General features: G+C 39.9%; 1 protein-coding gene across 1 annotated transcript; it reads right to left on the reverse strand.

Annotated features, from left to right (window-relative positions):
- Positions 1–2,469: 2,469 nt before the first annotated feature.
- LOC147885797 (pentatricopeptide repeat-containing protein At2g39620-like) lies at positions 2,470–7,060 on the reverse strand. The gene has a single exon (XM_087396518.1). The coding sequence runs from the start codon at positions 6,695–6,697 to the stop codon at positions 3,935–3,937; it is 2,763 nt and encodes a 920-aa protein (XP_087252644.1). The 5' UTR covers positions 6,698–7,060; the 3' UTR covers positions 2,470–3,934.
- Between the last annotated feature and the right edge of the window lie 18,821 nt (positions 7,061–25,881).

The raw sequence follows: 25,881 nt of genomic DNA on the forward strand, positions 1-25,881 counted from the left end.
ACGTGTGCATAGCACCATCATGTGATCATATGTGCATAGCACTAACCTTATAGAGTGCTATAAAGGAAAGGGTTAGATGCCCTAACCCTAACCCTAAATGGGTTTGTATATATTCTATTTTTTCAACTAAATCTAGTGTACAGTTAGTCATTTGTGGTGTGCTCTCTAGCTGTGCCTCTCTCCTCATCTCCACTCTTCTCCTCTCCCCTCTTCATATTTTGTCAATCTAATGCTTGTGAAGATCAAAATATGAGGGTATATTTTCATGCACCAATAAGTCTAATGCGTGAAGGTTAAACCTCTTACATCTTCTTTCAAAAAATCTGCGTCCAAGTATGTCCTCCAAGATAGAGGCATGTTGAATCATTATTTCCTACAGCTGCATTGAATCCATAACAAACTTAGAGAAAGACCCTCAAATACCTTTAGTCTTCTAGCTCAAATATTTGAAATGGAAAGGAAGAGAAGAGATAGCCAGATTGTGAAAAATATACATTAATAAATGAGCGGTCACATTTGGCTTAGAAATTGTAAAATTTTAAAAGAATGAAGGTGGAGAGGAAGGAAATTTGCAATAAAGATGTAGCATGGTGAGAGCATGACATGAAAGTCTACCCAAAGTTAAGAGATAGAGAAAGAAGCATCCCACTCAAAAGAATGAAGAGATTTGAAATTAGGGTTCTGGACAAGAGGAGGTGAAAGGGCACCCAAAAGTGAGGAAGAGTAAAGAGGAAAACCTGGAAAATGAAAGGAAGGTGGTTGTTGGATGGGAGGATTAGTATTTTCAAGAGATTTGGTTTAAGTTTGGTTAACCAATTTGGTTTGCAATTTAAAAATGTAATAGGGTAGGTGAGGACACAAGTGGAAGATTTGCATGACTTTGGGTGATTTGAATTTAAAAAAAAGAAACATTCATGTCTCACTATTTAGTGCAAAATTTCTATAATGTCAAGATTGTTTAGGCATTAAATCTTCAAGAAACTCCTTCATAAGTCAAACACAAGTATGTTGTTACTCTGCTGAAAAAGTTCCATATGTAAGACTACCAAATTGTACCAAGACCAATGGAGTAGAATTCAAAACTCACAAAGGAAGAGAATAAGCCACTAGTACATGAAAGATACTACAAACAACTCATTGATTCACTCCAACAATCACCAAACCACAAGTTTATGTGTACCTTTGTAAGATTAGAATATATCCAATCATACAAATTCAGATTTATACTATTCTAAAGTCCAAAATTCTACGAGTTTGCGATGTTATCAATATATTAGCATAGTAGTACATGCCGAAACCCGAGCAAGTATACTCAAACTTAGCAAAATGAGTCCTCAAATACATTAACAGGACAAAGAATTTGGGTAAACAATTATTACATAGTGATTTATGATACTAGGAGATCCATCCAAGATTATACATTTTTCCTAGGCAAAAAAGAAATCATAGCTAGCCAATGAACAAGCAAGTATTTCTCTATCAACATAGAGTAGAATAGAAAGCCCTTGCAAAGAGTGCAGACTTAGAGGACTCACGTCATCCCTAAGTCACTCTCTAAAGAAGGCAAAAGAACTCAATAAGTACATGACAAGAAATCTATAATCTATGCGTGAGGCTCAACTTAGAGTGACAAGGAGACCAAGGTCCTTCGATGATGCAAAGGATTAGCCGGCCCTAGAGATCTCTTATGGAAGCAAAGATGGAGTCCTTTCGAAAGAGTCATACTTGAGATCTAGTTGACACACCGCTAAAATGAATTGACACCAAGTGGATTTAAAAGGCCAAGTAAAAGATCCAATGGCACTTTGAAAGAGTACAGGGCTCAATTGGTTACCAAGGGGTATGCACACGCAAAAGGTGTTTACTACTACATCTACTCCAATGGCCAATTTGACCAAGATTTGAATAGCCATAGAATTGTCAAGACATCAAAGGCAACTGACCTACGAAAGGGATATGAAGAAGGCATTTGTTTGAATGGAGGAGGTACACATAAATAGCCATAAGCCTTTTCATCCTATATCTCCTTTGAGGGGGGAACAAGAGGATAATCATCATACTTCATGTTGATGACTTGACCATCACTAGTGATCACACCAAGAAGATGTAGCAAGAATAAACTCAAAGTTAGAGATGGTAAGTTTAGAACTTTGTTATTTCCTTTGCATACAAGTCTACCAAGAATTAAAAAGGATCTTGACTTTGCAAGGGAAATTCTATCAAGTTGTGTCCCAATGTTGCTTGGAGCAAAGTTGAGAGCAATAGGGACACATCTCACATGGTGGATGCAGCCCATGTATCAACTTTTGGTGGGTATTCTGATCTATTTGACCAACACTTGATCTCTCATAAATTTTGTGTTTTGCCAATTGCTAAGACAGAGTCGATGGAATGGCTACATGATGGTTCTCAATACCTTAAGAGGTACACTCGGGTATGTGATCAATTATCAAATAATTATTATCTTGAATAGATGCTATGATTCAAGTAGTAGACCTTGTCAAACAGTGTCTACTACTTGACACAGTTTCTTGCTGGGTTACAGGCCAGTTCATGGCTTAGCAAGAAGCAACCAACAATTGGGTTTTCTTTGAACAAAGCTGAGTACACGGACAGTATGCACAACAGCCTATGAAGTCTCTATGGCTGAGAAAGATTCTAGAGGACATGAAACTCCTTTAGGAAGATGCAACCGTGTCCTTACGTGTCAACCGGAACTGCATTGTGATTGCAACTAGCCTGATCTTTCATGCACATCAAGGTTCTTTGCCATTCCATCAGAAGGCTGATCTAAGACAAGCATGTCGAAGTAGTCTCCTGCCCCACTTCGGAGAACCACTCTGAAGAGTTCACGGAAGCTCCTGCAAGAGAGCAGACGGAGCTTCCCATCATTGGAGCGGCGGGTCACATCCATGGAGAGGGGATGTTAGAAGTTGTAGACCCTGCCCAAATGTGAGCCCACACGCGAGGACTAAGGATAATAGCTATAGACTAGGAGGAGGGCTATATGCCAATGTGGAGTGCTGTAGATATGTCCATCTGTGTGCTGCTTTGGTAAGTCCATAAGGGGTGGAATGGTTGCCAACCTTAAAGGCAGACAAGGGACCCAAATCTAGGGTCGATTTAGTCCACCACTTGGTTGGCAAGGTGGCTGCCTTTTTGATTGGCTGGCTGAAGGGTGCGGCATAGCCTTATTAAAGAGCACTTGGCTGTCCTCGTTCTCATTGTATAAACACCCTTTCAAGGCATGTAGGAAGATGACAAAAGAAAAGAAAGGTTTCAGAGTCTTGTCGTCTCCTGCATCCAGCATTTGCTTGAACTTTTGGGACAGACTTATGCATCATCAGCCCACAATATGGTGCAACGTAAGAGAGGTTCTTATTTTCTGTACCTTCTGCTGTTAGGGGACAGATTCACGTCTACTTCATTGCACTCGTGTCGTGTACCAGTGTAGAAAGAGTTTTACGGGTCCTTTAGCATCAACATTCTCCTGCGAGGTAGCACACATTTGGCTGGCTATTCTGTAATGGTTCCAGCTCCCATTCATACTCCTCTCAGTACACTCCACCCGCAGGAACATGATGGCTTATCTAGCATCACCAACAATACCTTCCTTCCTGAAGACATAAGCACAGTTTGCATCTTTCATAAGTATAGTTTGAGCTCTGTCTTTGAGGTGCAACAGTCGGCACAAATCCAGAGGTTTTTGGAGCACGTAAGGGTATCCCCAGGGGTGTATCAAGTAGCGCACACAACAGCTTCTCTATGTGCCCACATTAGGTGCCATACTTGCTAGGTGCCATCCTTCTAGGTTCAAGGAGGGAAGTTATGGGAAAATTGCATCATCGGATCTCTCCCATGACATACAATGTAAATCTGAGAAATATCCTTCCTCCTGCACCTTTAGGAAATGTCTTCTAATTTTGTATATATATCATTGCTTTGGCAACGTCTTGTCTCCTCTATCACAAAGATATGCACAATCCAGTCTAGCCCTGTCCTGGCTTTCTCCATGCTTGTTTCTCACTCTCATTGCCTCAATCTTCGTCTCCTCCTCCTCCTCAGTATGAACATTGGCATAGATGTTAGACATCAAGACATAAGCTGCAGCATCCATTTCATCCAATCGCACCACATGTCCAAAGACCTGTCTTCCGAGCTCTACATTACCCCACTTTTGGCAAGCGCCCAACACAGTATGCCACACTATAGGATCAGGTTGGAAAGGGATCTTCTCTGCCATTGCTACCGCCTCACCTAATTGGCCTGCACGGCCAAGGAGATCTACCATGCAGTTGTGGTGCTTACTCGTTGGATTGATGCCGTAGTCTTCATTCATGGCCTCAAAGTACTTCTGGCCCTTATTGACCATACCAGTGTGACTGCATACAGTAAGAACACTAAGGAGTGTGATCCCATTGGGCTTTATGCCTTGTTGTCTCATGCTCTCAACCATGTGGAAAACAATTTCGCTCTCTCCTAGCTGGGCATATACTGCAATTAGCACATTCCATGAGATTACATCCGCAGAGACACCCTCAACTTGCATCTGTTGAAAACAGTTCAATGCTTCCTCAACAAGCCCGTTTTGGGCATATCCTGCAATCAGTGCTGTCCACACAATGACATCTCGACATAGAAGTTTGTCAAACACTTCCCGTGCTTCTGCAAGCAAACCACATTTGGCATAGATATCAACCAAGGTATTGCCAATAGACGGATCTCTTTCCAAGCCATTTCTGGCAATGTCAGCATGTATTTCTCGGCCCTTGTCTGCAGCTCCTATGCTACTACAAGCTTTCAAGCTGCAAATAAATGTGACAGTATCTATAGATACACCTTCCAGTTGCATCTGTTCCAAACAGTTCAGCGCTTCCTCACCCAATCCATGTTCAGCGTAGCCTGCAATAAGTGCATTCCATGAAACAACATCTCGAACTGAATGCTTGTCAAACAATTCTCTTGCTTTTGCAAGCAAGCCACATTTGGCGTACATATCGATCAGGGTGTTACCAATACAAGGATCCCGTTCCAACCCCTTTCTAGCAATCTCAGAATGTATTTCTTGTCCCTTTTCTATGGCCCCTACGCTGCCACAAGCTTTCAAGCTGCAAACAAACGAAACAGCATCCGGCACAACACCCTCCACCTGCATCTGTTGGAAGCAATTCAGTGCTTCCTCACCAAGCCCCTGTTGGACATACCCTGCAACTAGTGAAGTCCACAAGGCTACATCCCGAACTGGAAGCATGTCAAACGCTTCCCATGCTTTTGCAAGCAAGCCACATTTGGCATACATATTGACCACAGAGCTGCCAACAAAAGGATCTCTTTCCAAACCCTTTCTCACAATCTCAGCATGTATTTCATGGCCCTTGTCTGGGGCTCCTATGTTGCCACATGCTTTCAAGGTGCAAACCAATGTGATAGCGTTCGCATACACACCCTCCACTTGCATCTGTTCGAAACAATCCAGTGCTTCCTCACCAGGGCCATGTTCGGCATATCCCGCGATTAGTGCAGTCCATGAGGATATATCCTGCATTGGAAGCTTGTCAAAAGCTTCCCTTGCTTTTGCAAGCAAGCCACATTTGGCATACATATTGACGACAGCGCTGCCAACACAAGGATCTATTTCCAACCCCATTCTTGCAATCTGAGCATGTATTTCACGGCCCTTGTCTGTGGCTCCTATGTTGCCACAAGCTTTCAAGCTGTAAACAAATGTGATAGCATTAGCATACACACCCTCCAGCTTCATCTGTTCAAAACAATTCAGTGCTTGCTCACCAGGCCCCTGTTCTGCATATCCTGCAATTAGTGCAGTCCATGAGACTACATCTCGCACTGGAAGCTTGTCAAATACTTCCCGAGCTTTTGCAAGTGAGCCACATTTGACATACATATCAACCAAGGTGTTGCCAACAAGATCTCTTTCCAACTCCTGTTTGGTAATCTCAGCATGTATTTCTTGGCCCTTGTCTAGGGCTCCTATGCTGCTACAAGCTTTCAAGCTGCAAACAAACGTGTGAGCATTTGGAGACACACCCTCCAGCTGCATCTGTTCAAAACAGTTCAGCGCTTCCTCACAAAGCCCATTTTCAGCATATCCTGCAATTAGTGCAGTCCACGAGACTACATCTCTATCTGCAAGCTTGTCAAACACTTCCTGTGCTTTTGCAAATGAACCACATTTGCCATACATGTCGATCAAAGTGTTGCCAAGAAACGGATCTCTTTCCAACCCTTTTCTGGCAATTTGAAAATGTATTTCTCGGCCTCTTTCCACATCTTTCAGCCTAGCACAAGCCTTCAGTAGGGCCACAAATGTATGGGTGCTCGGATGCACACAACCCTCTTGCATTTTTGGGTATAGGTTGAGGGCATGCTGTGATTCCCCACACTCAATATAGCCCATGATGAGAGAAGTCCAAGAGTATTCATTCGGATCAAGCAACCTGTTGAAAACCTGCAGGGCATCACACATGCTTCCACATTCTACCAACGTTGGGACAAGGTAGTTCCCGAGAGATCTATGAGCGTCCAGCCCACATTTGAACATGTAGGCATGCAAGCGCTTGGCATAAGCTAGATTTTTCTTTTTTCTGCATTTCTGCACGATGCATGTAAGATTCTCAACCGAAGGCAGCTCGGGCAACCGTTCCAAAGAGTTGAGAGCCTCCTCTAAGCTCAGCATCACCCAGCCCTTGTTCTCGAGCTGTAGACGTACTCACCTGTACTCTAGACCTAATGCTGGCCTTACAATTGCTGATACTCTGCAAGAAGCCACAGTCTTCGGAGTTTGACCGGGCATGACCAATGGATGCTTTAGCCCCTTGTATTTCAGATTGCCTGTTCAAACAAGTCGTCAGACGAGCAGTTTTGGCCCGTGCGAATAATTTTGTCGCACCCTTCTCGCTCTTGGGATGCAATTGCCATTGAGAACGAAATTTGAGGTCTGTGCTGCACTACGTGAGCTCGATTTTTTCGACATAAAGCCGTGCAAAGCAATTTTGAGGTCCTCCAACACACTTTTGAGGATAGGAAAAGTTGCGTCCTTCCACCCGCGCTCCCTGCAAACGAAATCTCAGGGGAAACCATCGTTTGTGATTTATGTTCCAAAACTCAATCAGTGTAAGAGTTCCTTGTTTAAGAGTTCTCTTGGTTGAACTTGTGTGTGTGTGGTGTGTGTGTGTTTGATCGCTATGAGTAATGGTGTGGGGAGTGTCCGAGTGGCTTTGGTTACACTCCCGTACACCTGTCCATGGAGGAGGAAATAGAATTGGCGGTCATCTCGCTCCTAATTTATGTCACCAACCTGTGATTGATGTAGCAATTGGACCGCCCAGACACAAATCTTTTGTGTGAGTGTCCAGGCTTGTATGCCAAGTAGGACAGCAACCCTTCACACCACCTTTTGGAGGATGCAAGTGGGTGGTGTGAACCCAATCGTAGAATGGGTTCAGACAGGGTGGACACAATCACCTTCATTGTTAGTTCCCAAGGTGTGTTTGTGACGGAAGGCGGACATCCTCCACTTGGTTGACATTAATATAAGCTAATTTCTATGGATGCCTTTGGTTGGCATTGGTTGGCAACGGGTGGCAATGGAAAAGATAAACCATGGGTTAATGTCACGAGATTTTGAGTTCCCTCCTTATGCATACTTTTAGACAAGCGTGTATATTTAAAAAGAAAAAAAGAAATTTGTGTGCATGTTGTAAAATAATAAAGTAGGCTTTTATATAAATGTACATCAGTAAGGGCGGTAGAATGGTATGCCATTGCAGTGATCGCATAGCAGTCTATGGTCTTTCAGTTGTCCATTTGCGGTCTTTTCTTTTGCAGGTACACTTGCCTTTATTCTTGAGCTTGCAATCATGTCTCTCAATGAGAATTTTGGTACCATGACTGAAGCAGATAAGTTGGATGGACCCAACTATGCTTTGTGGTCATTTACACTCAAGAATATCTTGGTTGGAAAGGGCTTATGGGACATTGTGGGTCTTGCAGATTGTGCATAGTGATGTTTGTGGACCAATGAATGTCAAGACCTATAGAGGGTATCTGTATTTTGTGACATTCATGGATGATTATTCTAGGTTCACTTGGCTCTTTCTCATGACCATCAAATCAGAATTGTTCGATTGGTTTAAGGAGTTCAAAGCGTTGGTTGAGAACCAAACCAAATCTAGAATTAGAACACTTAATTATGGCAATGGGGGAGAGTATAGTCTACATGCTTTTGAGGGATACTTGAAGAAGCAATGGATAAAGCATCACAAAACAGTGCCATACACGTCGTAGCATAGTCCAATTGCAGAGAGGAAGAACATGACTCTCATGGATATGGCACGGTGTATGCTGAAATTTAAGAGAATGTCAAAGGCATTTTGGGGTGAAGCAAGTGTTATAGCCACATATATTTAGAGTCGCTTCCCCACACAAGCATTGGTTGACATGATGCCTTTTGAGGCATTTTATGGGTACAAGCCTGAGGTGAATCATTTCAGAGTGTTTGGGTCTGTTGCATATGCTTTGGTACCATTAAAAATTGATCCAAGCTTGATGATAAAAGCATTAAATGCATGTTTTTGGGGTATAGCACTGAAAGACGAGGCTTTAGGCTTTATGATCCAGCCATAAGAAAGTAATCAAAGACGAGGCTTTAGGCTTTATGATCTAGCCACAAGAAAAGTAATCATAAGTAGAGATATTTTGTTTTGCAGAGCATGATAGCATGCAGCCCATCAGTGAGGAGTTGCCTCCATATGATGATACACCTCTAGTTATCATTTAGTTTGAGGATGATGCTAATTTGGGTTCTCGAGTTGATGTTCCCTCCACCTCTCAAACTCCAGTAGGGTTGCAGACCACACTTGTCTAGTTACTAGTAAGATGAAACTTGTGGCATACTATACCATGGATATATATGTAGTTTGTAATACTTTCTTTTTAGTATAATTAGTTGAGCTTATCTAGCTATTTTATGTACATCTAAACTCATGTTAAGTATGTCTAACCTAGGTAGTTGTCCTTTACTCCTCTGTAGATCCAAACAAAGAATCATGATAAGTGGACACGTAGGTATTGCTCGCTACTGCACTAATGTGTGTGAAATATTATTGACATTCATGTACAGAGCATGATGTCGTGAATGAGCAGAGTGTGGATGGATGCTTACTCGAGAGAGAGCAGGACATGGGAAAAGGAAACTTGTGCCATCCCACGCCTATTTCCATAGGCAGATTACCAAGCTTATAACCATCCAATTATGTCGGGAGGGGGTAAGGTGATTGGATGGTTGCTTTGTCTCGAGGTCTAGAAAACTTACATTGTTTTTCGATGACATATTAGTGACATTGTCTTGAATTGCTGAAAACATATTAACGATATGAGATGGTTTATCTCTTTTACATGGACAACAATCATGGTAGATAGAGAAGATAGGGTAGGACAACATCAACCACACAAGGCTCATGGACGAGGGCAAAATGTTGCGAAACCTCAAGATTTTGTTACAATGTTAGGTCATCAGAAGTGGATGTGCAACTTTTGCAACCAAGTCTTCATAGGATCTTCCTTGAGGATAAATAAACATTTGATTGGCCATGAAGAAAAACAAATAAAGAGATGTGAGGGACCAAGTGTCGAATCTATTGCTGCCATCCTACAAGGCAAATGTGAAGTAAACTAACATATTTCGATAGTTTTCATTTTAGATATGGATTTGAAGATACTACTCATTCTAACTATTGCTAGTAAAATATAGTAATTATAAATCTTTAATTTTTTTCTTGATATTTTAGTCTTTCAATACCAATGTATAAATTTGAAAGTTACTTCTCTTTTTATTCATTTATATTAAATGTACACCCTTACTGAATGAAATGCATGGAGGCATCATTCAAGTTACTATATGCATGAAGGCATCTTATTCAAAGATTACCATTATTCTAAACAAATAAACACATATTGTTCAATAAAGACTTGCAGTTAAACGACCACCTTGGATGCTAATAGTGACATCCATTTGCATTTGACACTTACAGAGACGAACTTGCTTCTCTCCCATAATTCAATGCAGTGGCTCTTTCAACACTTCTCTTTGCTCCATTCTCTTCGGTCTCCAACACATCTATGCCATTTCTTCTTTTGCCTCCCTGCTTTTGGACCCTTTGTGTAGCTAGCTTTTCACTTGTTCTTTGGTTGGTGTCGTCTGGTGCTACATCTTGTCTCTAGCATTTGAATCATGCCTTTCTCAGTTTTCATTCTCGCTTTGGAGAACACAAATCATTGACCATTCGTTTTGACACTCCTTTCTTGGAGGTTTCATTGGTGGAGCTTAAGGAACACTTTCACATTGAGAACGAGGACATTGAGCTGCATCAAGAAATCGGAATAGATGAGCTTGCCATTGTACTTCCAGTGGTGAACTTAGAGGATGGTCAGAAAGGGTTCAAGATTAGTGGTGGCCAACAATCAACCTTAAGAGTTCACATGTCCTATAAGAGAGGTACTCATGGTGACTTTATGAATCATGAACTGAATAGCGTGGTTTCACTTATAGAGAGGATGCCTTTGAATAGTTCTCTTCATGTTGCACTCAAATCTGCAGTTCGGGTGGAGAAGGTTACTAAGCTTCCTCTAACTTACGATGGATATATTGTCTTCGAACTTCCACCTATGCCTAAGGGTTCACCAATGTCTAGAATGGAACAGAATGCTGATGGTCATGTTTGGACAAAATATTCCACATGTTCGCAAGACTGCTTCAATGGTGTTGTGAGAATGAGTAGATGTTCAGGTTATTTGAGATGTTGTAATTTGGATTGTCCTTTCCTTGAACGAATGGGAATTTTAAATGATACACAATGGAAAGGAAAGCTTAGGAGGCCTCCTCTACCTAGTCCCATTGATCCAGCCTTGGGGTCACTTGTGTGCAAGCATTGTGATGCAATAGCAGAGTGTGTTTACCTATGCAGTGCTATTATATATTATTGCTTTCCCCATGAACGAGTGAAGACAACGAGATGCGCAGTGCATGTGGGTTTCCATGACCATCCAGTTGAAAAAGGTAGAAGTCGAGCAAAGGAAATGCAAGTAGAGGATCTCATTTCAATGCGTGCTAGGTTGAAAGGAAATTCCTCTTGCAAAAATATCGAGGTATCTGTGGCACAAGACCTTTTGATGGAGATGATGCTAGCAAAGGATGGGGTTGTTGTGGAGCTGCTAGATGATCAAAAGTTCAAAGAAGTGCTTGAAACCATTACACCAATGACCCAGAGAAGGAGGCTTCAGAGAGTGGTGCAGAGCGCAAGAAGTGAGGCTAGAGGAGGGGATGGTGGAATGGATTCAATACTTGATTAAAGAGGAGATGCAAATATCCATATCTACAAAGTATCCTATTTCCTGAACAATTGCAAGATGAACAACAACCACATATCTTCAAAATGTCGACCATTGGTCCAGGATCAGGAGTTGATCTAGTGAATCGCATGCAGCCTGGTGGAAGCTTGGGATCACAATGGGTTCATTTTGACCATGTGCATCGAGTGAGGGGATGGTCAACAATGGGTGCTCATGTGTATGACCCATTCATAAGGGAACTATTAACTATAGCAATATGTGAATTCAAGGTGGAGGATAACCATGCTCAAGTTTGATTCTGGGAGCTACTGAACAATACAATGGAGAAGAATGGTTTTAAAAAACCAGAATTCCATGGATTCATGGCATATGGAGCAGGAGCAAATTGGTTGGCTGTCTGCACTGTTTACAATGGTGGACCTAAAAATGTGATGGATGGTAGAGAAAGAACTTGTGTTTTCCATTGGGAGATGAGCATGGTTGAGCACACCAGACGATGCATTAAGCCACAATTTCAGGAGGAGAGTAAAGTTCTATGTCGGAAGTGGAGAGAGGCAACAACTTCAACTTCTGCAGACCAATGCAAACAAACATTGAATTTGTATTGGTCCCCGATTCATGTGAAGGAGGGTGAGCTACCAACATTGCATACGTGGCTTGCTTGGTGGGATGTTAGAGTCAACCAGTGGGGGGGAATGTTCTTGCAGCAAGAAGAGCACTCTGGATTTGTTCCTACAGTGAACCTTTCAGAGACAAAACATTCTAGCATGAGAGCAGCACATGGATATGCAAAACACATAACATTGTATGATGCTTGTGCAGCAGATCTTGCAATGAGTGTCCTTTAGAGTGCCCACTACAATGCCTTTATGAATGGAAGACACTTGGGAACAGGACCAAATTTGGATGCTCTCCGATGAAGAATACCTGATGGTAGTGGGTCTGGTAAAGGGGACAAAAATAGGCTTGTGGATTTATCACACACAGTGATTGAAGAGGCTGGGATACAATCTCCTAAGATGAATAGGCCAATAACAGAACCGGTGAGCATAAGAAGAAAGAGGGGTTCAAAATGTTCAACATCGGTCCATGGAAATGATAGTCATCGACCAGAATATATGACAGTGACAACAAGGAGAGTGATAGGAAAAAGAAGACAAATTGATTTTAAAAGTCCATCATAGGACATGGTTTGTAGATAGATAGATATTCATGAAGCCAATTGGGCGATCAGGAGAACCGAACCACATAGCATTGTCACATGCTTTGGCTACTTGGCAGAGAGTCGGAGACGATGTGGGGCACTAATCAATTCACTTGGTAGAAGTGCAAGTTATGGTGTGCCAGCCCCTTGTTTTAAGGGAAGAAGGCAACATTCTCATGGAGTGATAGAGCAGTTTGTATGGTTTTGTAATACTTCTGTCACCCATACATGGAATGTGGATAAATCCATTCAAGGTGTTTTTGGGGTCTCTCCAGGTGTATGGAAGGTTGCAAGTGGGACATTAATGACTGTAGATGAGAGGGGTGCCCTTGTAAGGGCAGGGTTCGTATTTAACAGTGATGATTCTATTGGTGTGATGGGACCTCCTTATGCATAGCAAATCCATACACCTAGCCATGTGCGCCCTTCTCATCGTGATGGAAAGCTTGTTTCATGGAGAAGTAAGTTGAATAAAGATTTCAAGGAAAGGATACACAAGGCAGTTACAGAAAATGGGGAGGTGGTGAGAGAGAACATCATTATTCCACATGAGGCGCATGTATTCCATGTTCGTACATAGGTGTGCTTCCATTTTTTGGCAATGCACGAAAAAACATTTTGTACAATCATTCCAAGGGTTGGAAGATATTTTGAAGCATCAAATTTTTATATTAATTTTTTTTTGTATGACATATGCTTTTTGTGCTATGGAGTTAATAACTTTTAGAAAAAAGGTGTCTTCTGACAACATGAAGAGCAGTTCATGTAATATGTTACTATTCTCATTATTGAAAGCATTCAATGTTTTATTTTATCATTACTTTTTCACAGCAAAGGAAACATGATTTGAACATGAGCTCTAGATCTTCGCTTTAACTCTCACAGCATTTGCCCCAACTCAGATTCCTATAAAGTTGAAACAATATAGTGTTAGCTATCGAGAATTATTGAGTTTCCTGGTGAATGAACATCAATCACTCCACCCGTGTTGCAGCGATCGATATAGTTGGAGCATACACGTAAGGGATTCTAGTTCCCCGGACCTCAAGAGCAGTGGCGACTCTAACCGTCCTTGCTTTGTTTGGATCCCTTCAAAAACGTCAATTGTTGATACATTCCATCGACTTCAAGGTTTCATACACCCTGCATAGTACTATAATCCATAGTTACCTCGTGCATCCCATATGGCATTGTGAGGGAAAATAGTCACTCCACAGACATTTTTGTGCCTGTGGACAACATCGATTCCATACAAGAAGCCGTGTTATCAAGGCTTGACATTGGAACCCATCAACCATAGATCTACCCATTGACAAGGAGATGCAAGAAGCTTCCTTTGCTACTCAAAACATTCTTAGAGTCAATTAAAAAGGTCTTGCATAGCCTTAGTAACTCTCCCAAGCATTGAAACACAATCCAAAGCATTCATGGGCTATAAATTGCAAAGGTAAGGATGAAATAATCCATGATGAGTGAAGGATTTGCAACTACAATGGAGCAGGAGATCCACGTCATCTAGCCGATTTTCTCAAGGAGGGACATGCAGGCAAGAAGGCGAGTGACTCTGGCTTTGATAATGGAGTGCAACCAGAGGAGGGCGAGGAAGTTATCATCGAATGGAGAGGGGAGGGGTGCCCGGGGGCAAGGTGGTAGGAGGAGGACAACCAAATGGATTTGGATTGGAGGCACATGTCTACGTAGAAGGAATGGAAGTTGATCCAGGGGGAAATAGAAGAGGAAGCCACCGCCATGGCAGTAGAGCATGATGGAGATGCGAGCATTCTTGGGTGGGAATGAGGGGACTTTGAAGACATCGTTTTGCATGTAGGTGAATTAGACGGTTTGAATGAGATAGTCATTCAAGAAACGAATTTCAATTATGAGATCTGAATGAAAAATGATGACACGTGGCTCAATGAGAGGCCAGATTTTCATTTCATTCCACAATGCTACCTGCCTAACGAATGCAAATAGGGGCAAGTATCTTTTTGTAATTCTTTGATGTTATCTTTACATCTACAACACTTTGTGCAACACCTAGCGATTTGGGTAGATTGTGTTTGGTGGTCGAATAAGCACAAAATCACCATCCTTAACATCCACCAATTGGCTTAAATGTGTTTTTATGAAGGCCCACAATAATGGTAATCCAGTTCTTCCAACTCTTTGAAGTCATCCATTGCAACGGATGTTCCTTCACCATGTATCCTTGGCCAGATATCTTTGAACACTTCCTCTTCCTGCATACTCATGTTGAGAGACCATGTCAACATCATATGTTTGATATTGTGCATAGCACTAAGACATAGAGTCCTATAAAGGAAAGGGTTAGAAGCCCTAACCCTAACCCTAACCCTAAAAGGGTTTATATATTTTTTACATTTTCAACTAAATCTAGAGTCATTTGTGGTGTACTCTCTAGCTGTACCCTCTCTTCTCATCTCCACTCTTCTCCTCTCCCCACTTCATATTTTATCATTGTATGAGGATTACCAAAAAGCGAGCGAAGAAAAGTGAGTGAGGCCAAATAAGCGAGCATGGACAAACAACAATGCAAGGTGTTATCTGTTTAATAACAACCACATCATATTCATCAGGACAGCCAATTACCACAATTTATGCTCCAAGAAAGCTTACCCACTCGCCTGCATCTTGGCTAGCATGTTTCCAGAGAAACATGACACAAATCGTAACTAGCTTGCAAGGAGAAGCATCACCCCTTTTGTCTCCTTCCTCATGAGTAGCACAGTAAGTGTAAATCTACATAGTAGGAAAGCATCTTCTATAACTCCTCATGTTTCCTTGCTAAAATATGATAGTAAAAATGTTCATAAGGATGCAAGAGAAATGAATAAGCCGTGATGCAAGTGCACAATGGAAAGTGATCTTGCCAAATTGGATGCAAAAACGGATGTCAAGTTCAAGCAAGTGTTCAAAGCAATTGAGGTCGTTAGTGATCAAATTTGAAGCAATTTCAAAGCAATTGAGGTCATTAGTGAGCAGATTCGATGCACTGATTCTAGAGAAATGACTATAGCATCAGGTGGATGGCCATTCGATTGACTACTTGCAAACAACCATGCCAAAATAAGAGGTATGACTATGCCCGCTTTGCTTCTTTTCTTGAGGTCTTTGTTGAGGGCTTTTGTGATTCAAGAATTTGGGCCAACTCCAAAGTGCTAATAACACAGCTCTCAAGATTTTTCGTGGAAGAATTTCCTTTAGCTTAGCAGCACACCTTTTGTCCAATTCTATTTTGAAATTCATACATGAAGACAATGGCTTCTTGATCCTTTTTACCAATTCTGGGGCTTTTCGGCTCCATGGAGCAAGGCGGAGATTAGGCGTGCTTGGTGCGACCTTTTAGGTTTAGGTGGAGTGAAGAGCATTACTTGTTTTGGTCCTAGCAATGGGTTTACAAACTCACACCTAAATATAATGGCTTGGATGTGCACCATAAATCAAGAGGGTTTTAGGCCTCCGCAGCAACCTTTTGAGTTGCACACGATGAAATTAGAAGCTTCAGCTTATGATGGGGCGGCTAGTGATGTGTCTATTGTAGAGATTAGTAGAAGTAGTAGTAGCGACAAGAGCTTCAATAAGTAGAGTTGCAAGAATGTACTGCAGTTGCTTTAGAGATGACAATTTACCTCTAGGATGCAAAGTCCAATGCAATTAGCCAATTGATGTAGACAACTGAAGACGATGATTATGTTACAAGCATTGCTTGAGATGTATATGGAAAACAAATTGTAGTGGGCATCAATGCGTCCGAAGTTCAAATACGGGATGCTTGTAAGTGAACTAGGTGCCATTCCATTGTTCTCAATATATAAGGTGGTCTTTTGTTTCAAAGTATGACTAACAATTGCATCGTTTTCTTATTTGCTCTTTATGTATCGTTATTATCTTGCCTCAAATTTACAATAAAAATGCAATTGTCTAACAAATGTAGGTGTGCCAGATGGTAGGTCACTCAATTGAAGTTGGAAGCCTTTCATAGAATGGCCCTATCCTTCCATCTGGAGGATGAGATAGTTGGATTATCAATCATGATGGTATGTTTTCAAATGTTAGGCATGATGTCTATGCAGCACACCCACACATACATGCATGTGGAATTCAACTTGCACTCGTATGGTTACATTATGCACTAAGTGTTGTTGGTAAGAAGAATTAGTTACATAAAATAATTCACTTTTATTTGTATTCTTTAATTTTAAAATCACCATAGATTATTCTGCTCAAAATCTCCATTGATTAAGCAAATGGTGCATATTTCCTTCACTTTGGGTACTCGATTCTCAGGAGAAGAGGTGCCAAATCATGTCTTCAAAGAGTCCTGTTGGAATGATGTGGATTTTAGCCTCAAAAACAAGTTTCTTGGGTAAGAATCTTCCCATTGAATCTTCCTTTGTTCAAGCTTGATTGAATCACTTTTCTACTTTTGTTTCATTGGCATATTCCTTTGTTGTTACATGCTACAAAAATAGAACATGTGCATTACACAACTTCTTATTCTCTCTCTAGTTCCTTATGTATTTTTGTGGACTTTCCTTACTTCTAAAGGCCCTCATGATCTCAGGGAGCCTAAACCTAGAAATGCAACAAAATTAGAACAAACCATGGTTTTAAAGGTATTTTTGCTCTCCTTACTCCAATGTTTAGGTAGGCAAAAACATTCATTCGCATTCCTTTTATGATTTAGGGATCGTGATGCTCTAGATCATTCTATGAATCTTGTAAATAAGTACTAAACAAGTATACAGGTGATGGAAGCCATGAAGCTAGCCTATTTAAGCTTGCAATGCATAAAGATATGCACGTCGATTCTCCTCCCACACTAATAGGTGGTAACATATTAAATGTAAAGCGCCATGTACAAAATTTAGTTCTAGGTACCAATTTTCTCCCAATTTTAGAGTGCTATATGCTAAATGCAAAATGTTATGTGAGAAATTTAAAGTGCTATGGTCCCAAAAAAGGGCACTTTCCTTAGTTGTATAATTTTTGGAGAGGAATTTCCCCACACAGGTGTGGTGATGTGCTAAATGCAAAGTACTATAAACCAAATGCAAAGTGCTATGTGCAAAACTCAAATTACAAGGTGCAAAATTCAAATTGCTTTATGCCAAATGTAACTTGAAATGAACCCAAGAAAGGGCACATTCCCTGATCTTATAATTTCTACAGAGGAAGTTAGCTAACTCTCCCCCCATCAAATCTATGGTTATGTGCCAAATGACTCACATTGCTATGTGCTAGATACAAATTGATATGAGTCCAAGGAAGGCACGTTCCTAGGTCTTATAATTTTTGGAGCGGAAGTGTGCCAACTCTCCCCGAGCACAAATGTGTGGTTATGTGCTAAATGCAAAGTACTATAAGCCAAATACAAAGTGCTATGTGCCACATTCAAAATGCTATGTACAGAATTAAAAGTAATTTGTGGCAAATGCAAATTGAAATGAATAAGAAAACAAATTCTACAGAAGTATCTAATAAGTGCAAAGTGCCTTGTACCAAATGCAAAGTTCCATGTACCAAATGCAAAGTGCTATGTGCTAAACTCAAATTGCTATGTGCTGAACTCAAATTGCTATGTGCTAGATACAAATCCATATGAACCCAAGGAACGGCACATTCCTTGGTCTTATAATTTTTGGAGAGGAAGTGTGCCAACTCTCCCCCCATACAAATGTGTGACCGTTATGTGCTAAATGCAAAGTACTATAAGCTAAATGCAAAGTGCTATATGCTAGATTCAAAATGCTATGTGCAAAATTAAAAGTGCTTTATGGCAAAAGCAAATTGAAATGCATAAGAAGATGAATTTTGCAAAAGTATCTGACAAGTGCAAAGTGCCTTGTAGCAAATGCAAAGTGCTATGTGCAAAACTCAAATTGCTATGTGCTAGATTCAAATCAATATGAACCCAAGGAAGGGCATGTTCCTTGGTCTTACAATTTTTGGAGAGGAAGTGTGCCAACTCTCCCCCCACACAAATGTGTGGTTATGTGCTAAATGCAAAGTACTATAAGCTAAATGCAAGTGCTATATTCTAGATTCAAAATGCTATGTGCAAAATTAAAGATGCTATATGTTAAATGCAAATTGAAATGAACCCAAATATGAAATTTGCAAAAGTATCCGACAAGTGCAAAGTGCCATGTACCAAATGCAAAGTGCTATGTGCTAATCTCAAATCGCTATGTGCTAGATTCAAATCAATATGAACCCAAGGAAGGGCACATTCCTTGGTCTTATAATTTTTGGAGAGGAAGTGTGCCAACTCTCATCCCACACAAATTCATGGTTATGTGCTAAATGCAAAGTACTATAAGCTAAATGCAAAGTGCTATATGCAAGATTCAAAATGCTATATGTGCAAAATTAAAAGTGCTTTATGGTAAATGCAAATTGAAATGAACCCAAAGAAGAGGACATTCCTTAGTGTTATAATTTTGAAGAGGAAGTGTGATAACTCTCCCCCCACATAAATGTGGTCATGTGCTAAATGCAAAGTACTATGTGCAAAGCGTAAAGTGCTATGTGTTGAATGCAAAGTGCTATGTGCCAAATTCAAATTGCTATGTGCTAATTCAATTCTCCAAAAACAATTTGTGTGGTTATATTCTAAAATTACGAAATTTAAATGAAACTTATTCTCTATCAATATAGCTACCTGCCCAAATCTAGTTGAAATGCTACATATGAAGAAGTATATTTAGGGTGTTGGGATAAATTTTGGATGTGCAACACAAAAGATCCTCAATGATGGGAGACTATAGTTAGTATTGTATTTGCATGGATTCATACAAGTGCTAAACTCCTTTAAAAAATAAAAATCCCATCAAAACTTGCGGTAAAGGGCCAAGAAAATCTAACGGTTGTCCTCTAGAGAGGCATTTTTGTGATGTAACAAGGTTATGCAAGCCTTACAAAAGGTGTTTTAAAAACACCACCATTATGATTATGTATAAATAGTGTTTATTTCAATCTTGTACCATGTGGATGCATATTGCTTGCAAAATGGAAATTTAGGATTAATAGCATTTGTAATTCCAGAAAACATACTATGTCATGGCCAGCAGTTCCATATTAAAGAAATTCCCAGAGTTAATGGGATTTTCGTCATTTGAGAATTCCCAAATTATCTAAAAACTACCAAATTTGCTAACAAACATGCATTTGTACAATGTGCCAGCGGGAGGGAAAGTACATAGGAGGCAATGAACTAATCCTCGTTGCTTCTGTGTATCGGCAGACGTATTTCTGTTGCCAGCACTCCTCCTCATCATGTACCTCCTCCAAGTGTATTCCACTCCTTGTGTACATCTCCTAAGCACATCAAGTAACTCTCCATTTTGATCTACACATCTCAGCACACGATCTGAGTATTCCACTCTTCTGTGTATTTGCTTGCAGTGCAGCAAGTAACTCCTCCAATTGTATTATATTGAGCTGCACACCCCCTGGGATTGTAGATCTATGGAGCATTGTGCAGAGTCGCTTTGGAGCATTGTTCCGTACCAACAAGAATTAGATGTGGGTGCAAGTGGTGGCAACTACAGGAGTTTTCTTAGCAGTTGTGGTTGGTTTTGCAGGGGTACACGTGGCAAATATTGGTTGAAAAAGCTCACCAAAAATCTTAGAGTGCCCTAAAAGCTCATGACAAAAAGCTCACCAAAAGATTTTCCCCACTTGCTCATCCTCCCCCTTCTCATTCTTCCACTAATTCTTTTCAAATGGGAACTTATTTATAATCTCAATATTATTATTTTTTATTTGAGCATCAGGCTTATTTGACTCAAGTAGTTAAAATGTTTTTAGCTACACAAGAACACTTAGCAAATTCCCTGTATTGTTATTCTCTCTCTCTCTCTCTCTCTCTCTGGAAATTCGTTTACAATATCAGCATGTACATGAAATAAAACCTTGAACAATTTACATTCGATTTCTACGTTTGCTGGCTTCGTGTTGCGATCTGCATTACAGACCCTTTCGTGTCATATCTCAAGGCACTCGTCGAGGTTCCTGAAGAGGCTCGATCGCTGTGAGATGCAAACTCTGGTTGCTTTTTCTTTTGTGCACGTCCGTTGTCGTCGTTCTGTAAAAAAGCGTATTGGGCCGCAAAGCTAGCTTCGTGTGCAGGGACCTCTGGGGTAGCCAGAGCCCAGTTTCTTCCTCCGGACGATTGAAGCCTCCGATAGCCAGGAGGCGTTCGGGTCTGGCAGATGGCTCTGTAAAAGTAGGGAATGAGGCCACAGTAGCGATCCATGAGGTAAGAGCGGCCGTCAGCTGAATTCTGAGTAAATGAAGATTGAGAAGCAAAGCGGAAAAAGAGATGGCTGGAGAGATGGGTGGAGATCTAGGAGAAGATGGATTTTGTCATGACAAGAGCGTAATATATATAGGAGACGAGGTGGAGGCTGGGAAGGAGGTTTCCTTGTGACTTTGGTCAACTGTAAGTAAGCTGGCAGCTTATACAGGAACGCAGTTAGCGCTTGTAAAAGTTGACTGTCTCTCTTCATCAATACTGGGTGGATCTGGGGAGGAGGTTGCTTCATCACTTTGCTCATCTGTGAGGCTAAGTAAGTAAGCTGACAACTAGCATATAGTGTCTGTATCGGCCACGTTTGCGTTACAGCAAATGTTTAAAAGTTGACTGTCTCTCTGCTTCAATACTCTCTTGAATCTTGACCTTATCACTCATCTCACAATCGACTTTGAAAAAATCTAGAACTCGCTGAGAAAGTGCAATTACTTGTTCCAATTGTCCCATAAGTGACGTGGCATCTACCCATCCGCCCATTGTTATCCTGAAAAGCAAAATGTCGTCCTTCACCTCTACCCATCCGCCCATAATTATCCGAAAAGCCAAAATGTCTTCCTTCGAACCATGAGTATTTCCTTCAACGAGGTTCATCCTTGGTGCCTTGAGTGGGATTCATCATGATGTTTCTTTTCATCCCCTCTCAAAAGAGCATGTGCACTTTGCCCATCATTTCATTCAAGAACACATTGTCCCTTTTTGAACAAAAGTAATTATTGACCCATTATTCTCGCCCGCCTCTCAATTTATAGCTCCCACGTTTTTAAAAGAAAATAGAATATGGACATCAACATATACACACGACTCCTCCAAGTGACACATGCTAGTGTCCAGCATGTTAATGGATTAGCTTTCATTCTCTTTCATTCATTATATGGAATGGAGGAGTTCCCATATAATTTCAAAGTATATACTTCTAGTATCACCATGATTCCATTACATAACCATTCATGATCATTTATGCTATTCACCTACATATAAGCGGTTTATTTATGAAGTTATGCAAACATGTGTAAGTAAACGTTTAACCTTGCTTGACACTTTAAAATGCTTGGTAAAGCTTCCACATTTCTTGGCTTATTGTTCTTTGATCTGGTGTAACTTGGGATTTAGAAGGGGTGTAGTGATTAAAGTTGTACAGCTTTGTATAATATTGACATTTTCTTCCTAAATTGCAAAATCTTGATTATTAATTACAATATGAAACTTTCTACTTTTAATGCTTTAATAATGATATGTAACTTGGGATTTAGAAGTAGTGAAGCGATTAAGTTGTATAGTTGTAGAATATTGACGTTTTCTTCCTAAATTGCAAAATCTTAATTATTAATTACAATATGAATCTTTCTACATTTAACACTTTAATACGTAATCCTTATTCAACATGAACCATCTATAATTATTCAAAGGTGTTATTATTTACTGATTACGTTTAACTAATAAGGCTCACATAAGTATTTTGTCGTTCATTATTCAGCACATAAAGATAATTTTGTTACACTAGGTGCCCATTTTCTGGGATCACTACCTAAGAGTAAGTCTTTAGAATGCAATGTTTTACGATAGGCAATGCTATGCAAGATCATTTCCATGAGACTACTACCATTAGATCCTTTTTGATGCTTACTAATTATTTTTTTGTCCAAAAATATTTCCATCAATATTATAGCCAAAAAGTCGTACGTTCATATTTTCGTCGATATTAGCGTTATTTGCTAGAGGTAGCATCAATATTTTAGTCAAAAAATGCCTCTACAAAAATACACAGCATTGAAAAAGTGTTTATATTCACCCTTCCTAAACCTTGCAAAATTCAAATCAAACTCAAATGTTTTCACATTGCAACTTATATTGGAGCAATGTTGTTCTCCATTTCTTAATCAATTGAAGTGTCACTGGAATCTTCATTGTTAGATTGATGCACATCCTCTCGATCACGTCTTGCACATCTTCAACATGTAGATTGAGGTGTCCCAATTCAATATCTGAGACTGAGGATCTCAAACTATCTTCACTTTCGAAAACTCTAGTAGAAGGGGTATTGGGAAGTGCTAGCTTCCAACCCATCTACTTGCTCTTCCATTTCATTCTGTACTTCTACATCTTGAAATACATGTTAGTTTCTAGGTGCAACTTGAATCACAAACCACCGCCTCTCCTACATCTTTAGTACTACATTCCTTCGTAAAGAAATTGGAAGTACATACTATAGAAACAATGATGTGTCAGCCAAACTCAAATAAGAGTTCAAAAATAGATCGAATTGAAGTGGAAGTTTAATCATTTTGTGCCAATCATGTGACTTTAGACCACTTACTTTTTTAGAGGAAGTAAAGGAATCCTTTAAGTTATGCATGTACCTCATTGGGGTTTTCATACCTGCCATGATACGCTCTTCACCCAGGTTTCCTATGATTTTATCAACTCCTAGGGTGAGAGAGAGAGAGAGAGAGAGAGAGAGGGGGGGGGAGAGAGAGAGAGAGAGAGAGAGAGAGAGAGAGAGAGAGAGAGAGAGAGAGAGAGAGAGAGAGTCGTCTAACCTCTTAACTAAATCTAGAATTCAAAAACCTCTACATGGCAAGGAAACAAAGCAAGATATTTTCAAACTGTATACTCTTGCAAAGCAAAATCTTTTAAAACTTTTTTTTTGTATTTCTAGACTTCAATCCTTAATTAAAATTATCATGAGCAAGATAGCTCATGTTCCTGGGCATTTTGTTTTTGAATGACCAAGCACTAATATGAAATATAGACATATATACATGGCACTTGAGTCAATGGACATGATACCATGACCACTTTTTCTTGTATCTCTCTCCATTGAGAATGCTTTTTTAAACAAGAAATCTAATCTTGAAAAATTAACATGCATAACAATTAACTTTTTTGAAAAATATAAAGAACAATAACCTTGAAACAATCAACATGCATAACTCCCATTCTTAGAAGAAAGAACTCTAATCTAGCTAGCTTTCAGCAAATCAATAGATTAGAGTCCTAAACCTAGTCAGCTTTAATAAAATCAATATATTGGAATCACAAACTTGGCCAAGCTTGAGCAATTCAAAATATTGGAATCATAAACCTAGCCAAGTTTTAGAAATTCAAAAATTGCAACCTAACTACTCCTAGAAACAACATGCTCACATTATGAATGTGTTTGGGGTTTCTTTGCTTCCTCATGTTCAACATACAAATGACACAACCACACAGGAGTGTGTACAAGATCAATACACTTGTACTTCAAGACCCTTTGATAGGTGGCATCATCAATAGATAGTACCCTTGATAAATTCAAAGGACAAGTGCAAGGCTCAAACACCCTCTCTTGTGGAGCTTAATGAATGCATAGAAATTCCTATCTCTCCATGCAAAAACTATGACCTACAAGTTTCATGAAGGCCTACATGAGCATATGACAAAGAATTGGACACGAAACTAGGTGGGGACCCCTACTTGCCATAAAATAAAACCACCAAAACTACACAATATTAGAGAGACTGAATTGAAACAATCACTAGAACTAGTTTCTCTTTTTACAAAATCTAGTGAGGAATTAGAGAATTGATATTCCAAGAGATTCCACTGGTATGGCTACAAAACCTTCATAAAATGTTTGAGATCTAGGTCGTAATAATTAACAAGCAGGCAAAAGACAATTGCAAGATTACACTCTATAATTTCCTCTACAAGCAAATTGGATTTGCCTGAGGATTGTGAGCATTAGAATATGTATCCACAATGAAGGGTGTGGCAAAATGAGGATGCAAAAACATTGAAGCACTACTAATGGATCCATGAGAACTTTTGACAACCTACCATATACCTCGCCAACATCAAAGAGGTGAATCTTTTCATGAAACAAGTGTTTTGTGGTGGCTGTGGTGCATATTTCACTTTTAGGAGGCTAACTCTTTTCCCACTCTATGGACAATGTGACCAAAACACTCGATTTCTTACACCATAATGGAAATTTCATAGAATGGGTTCTTGTTTTCTCTTTTTGTAAAATGGACAGAACCAAAGAAGAAAAACATAGATTGAAATAGAATAGACTACAACATTGTGTTCATTAACGGCTAGTGTTCATTAATGGCATAACTAGAAAGTATACATTACTCAACCCAATATCATTTGGAATGCATACATCATTTTGAATCCAAACAATATCATTTGGAATGCATACAAGCTTCTCTTTGTACGGTATGCTTGGATCCAATTCAAAGAAATAGTGGCTACCCACTTGTACCATGCTATGAAGATACCTCTTATTCCAAGATATTAAACCAACACTAAGTGTAATGAGATAGATCGTTCATGCTGTGATAAAGGATTGCAATGTCCCAAAACACAAAAAGGGAAAAACATTATCTGTCAACAAAGAAAGCAATGGAGTGAGAAGGCCAGAGGAAAGGGCAAGGAAATTGACCTTATCCTTTTGTAACCCTAGGTGGGGTGCAAGGATATCATATATTCCAGACATAAGTTCTTTGAGGTCGTCAAGTCAGTGGTGCTCACCACAATCCTTGCTACGCTTGTAGATAAGTGATAAGAAAATGGAGAGGGTATAGTTAAAAAAGAAAGATCCAAGCCAAACCTTATGTGGATGTGTACCTTCCAAGAAATAGAGAAATCAAACAATAGCTACACAATGGTTCCCAATGTGTAATTGCAATTTCAAAGGATTGGTCTCAGTTCATAAAAATTCTCTTTGCTTTGTAGCTTATCTTTCTGACTCTACATAGTGTCATCTATTGTTGAGTGCTCTTTCCACATGCAACTTCCTAAACTCTAGCGATAGCTATAGAATAGATATGTGATTCCATTTTTGGAATGGAAGCCAAGGACCAACGGTACATAGACTCCGTGCTTTTTTCTATCCCATCTTTGGATTTTTTGTCTATCCCATGTTTGGAATTTTTGTCTAATAATCTTTAGAAGAAATCTATTTGGTTCGCAAGGAGGAATATTG

This window comes from Dipteris shenzhenensis, chromosome 25 (assembly GCF_047967505.1).
Source record: "Dipteris shenzhenensis isolate YYH24624 ecotype China chromosome 25, Dip_SZ_1.0, whole genome shotgun sequence".
NCBI lineage: Eukaryota > Viridiplantae > Streptophyta > Polypodiopsida > Gleicheniales > Dipteridaceae > Dipteris > Dipteris shenzhenensis.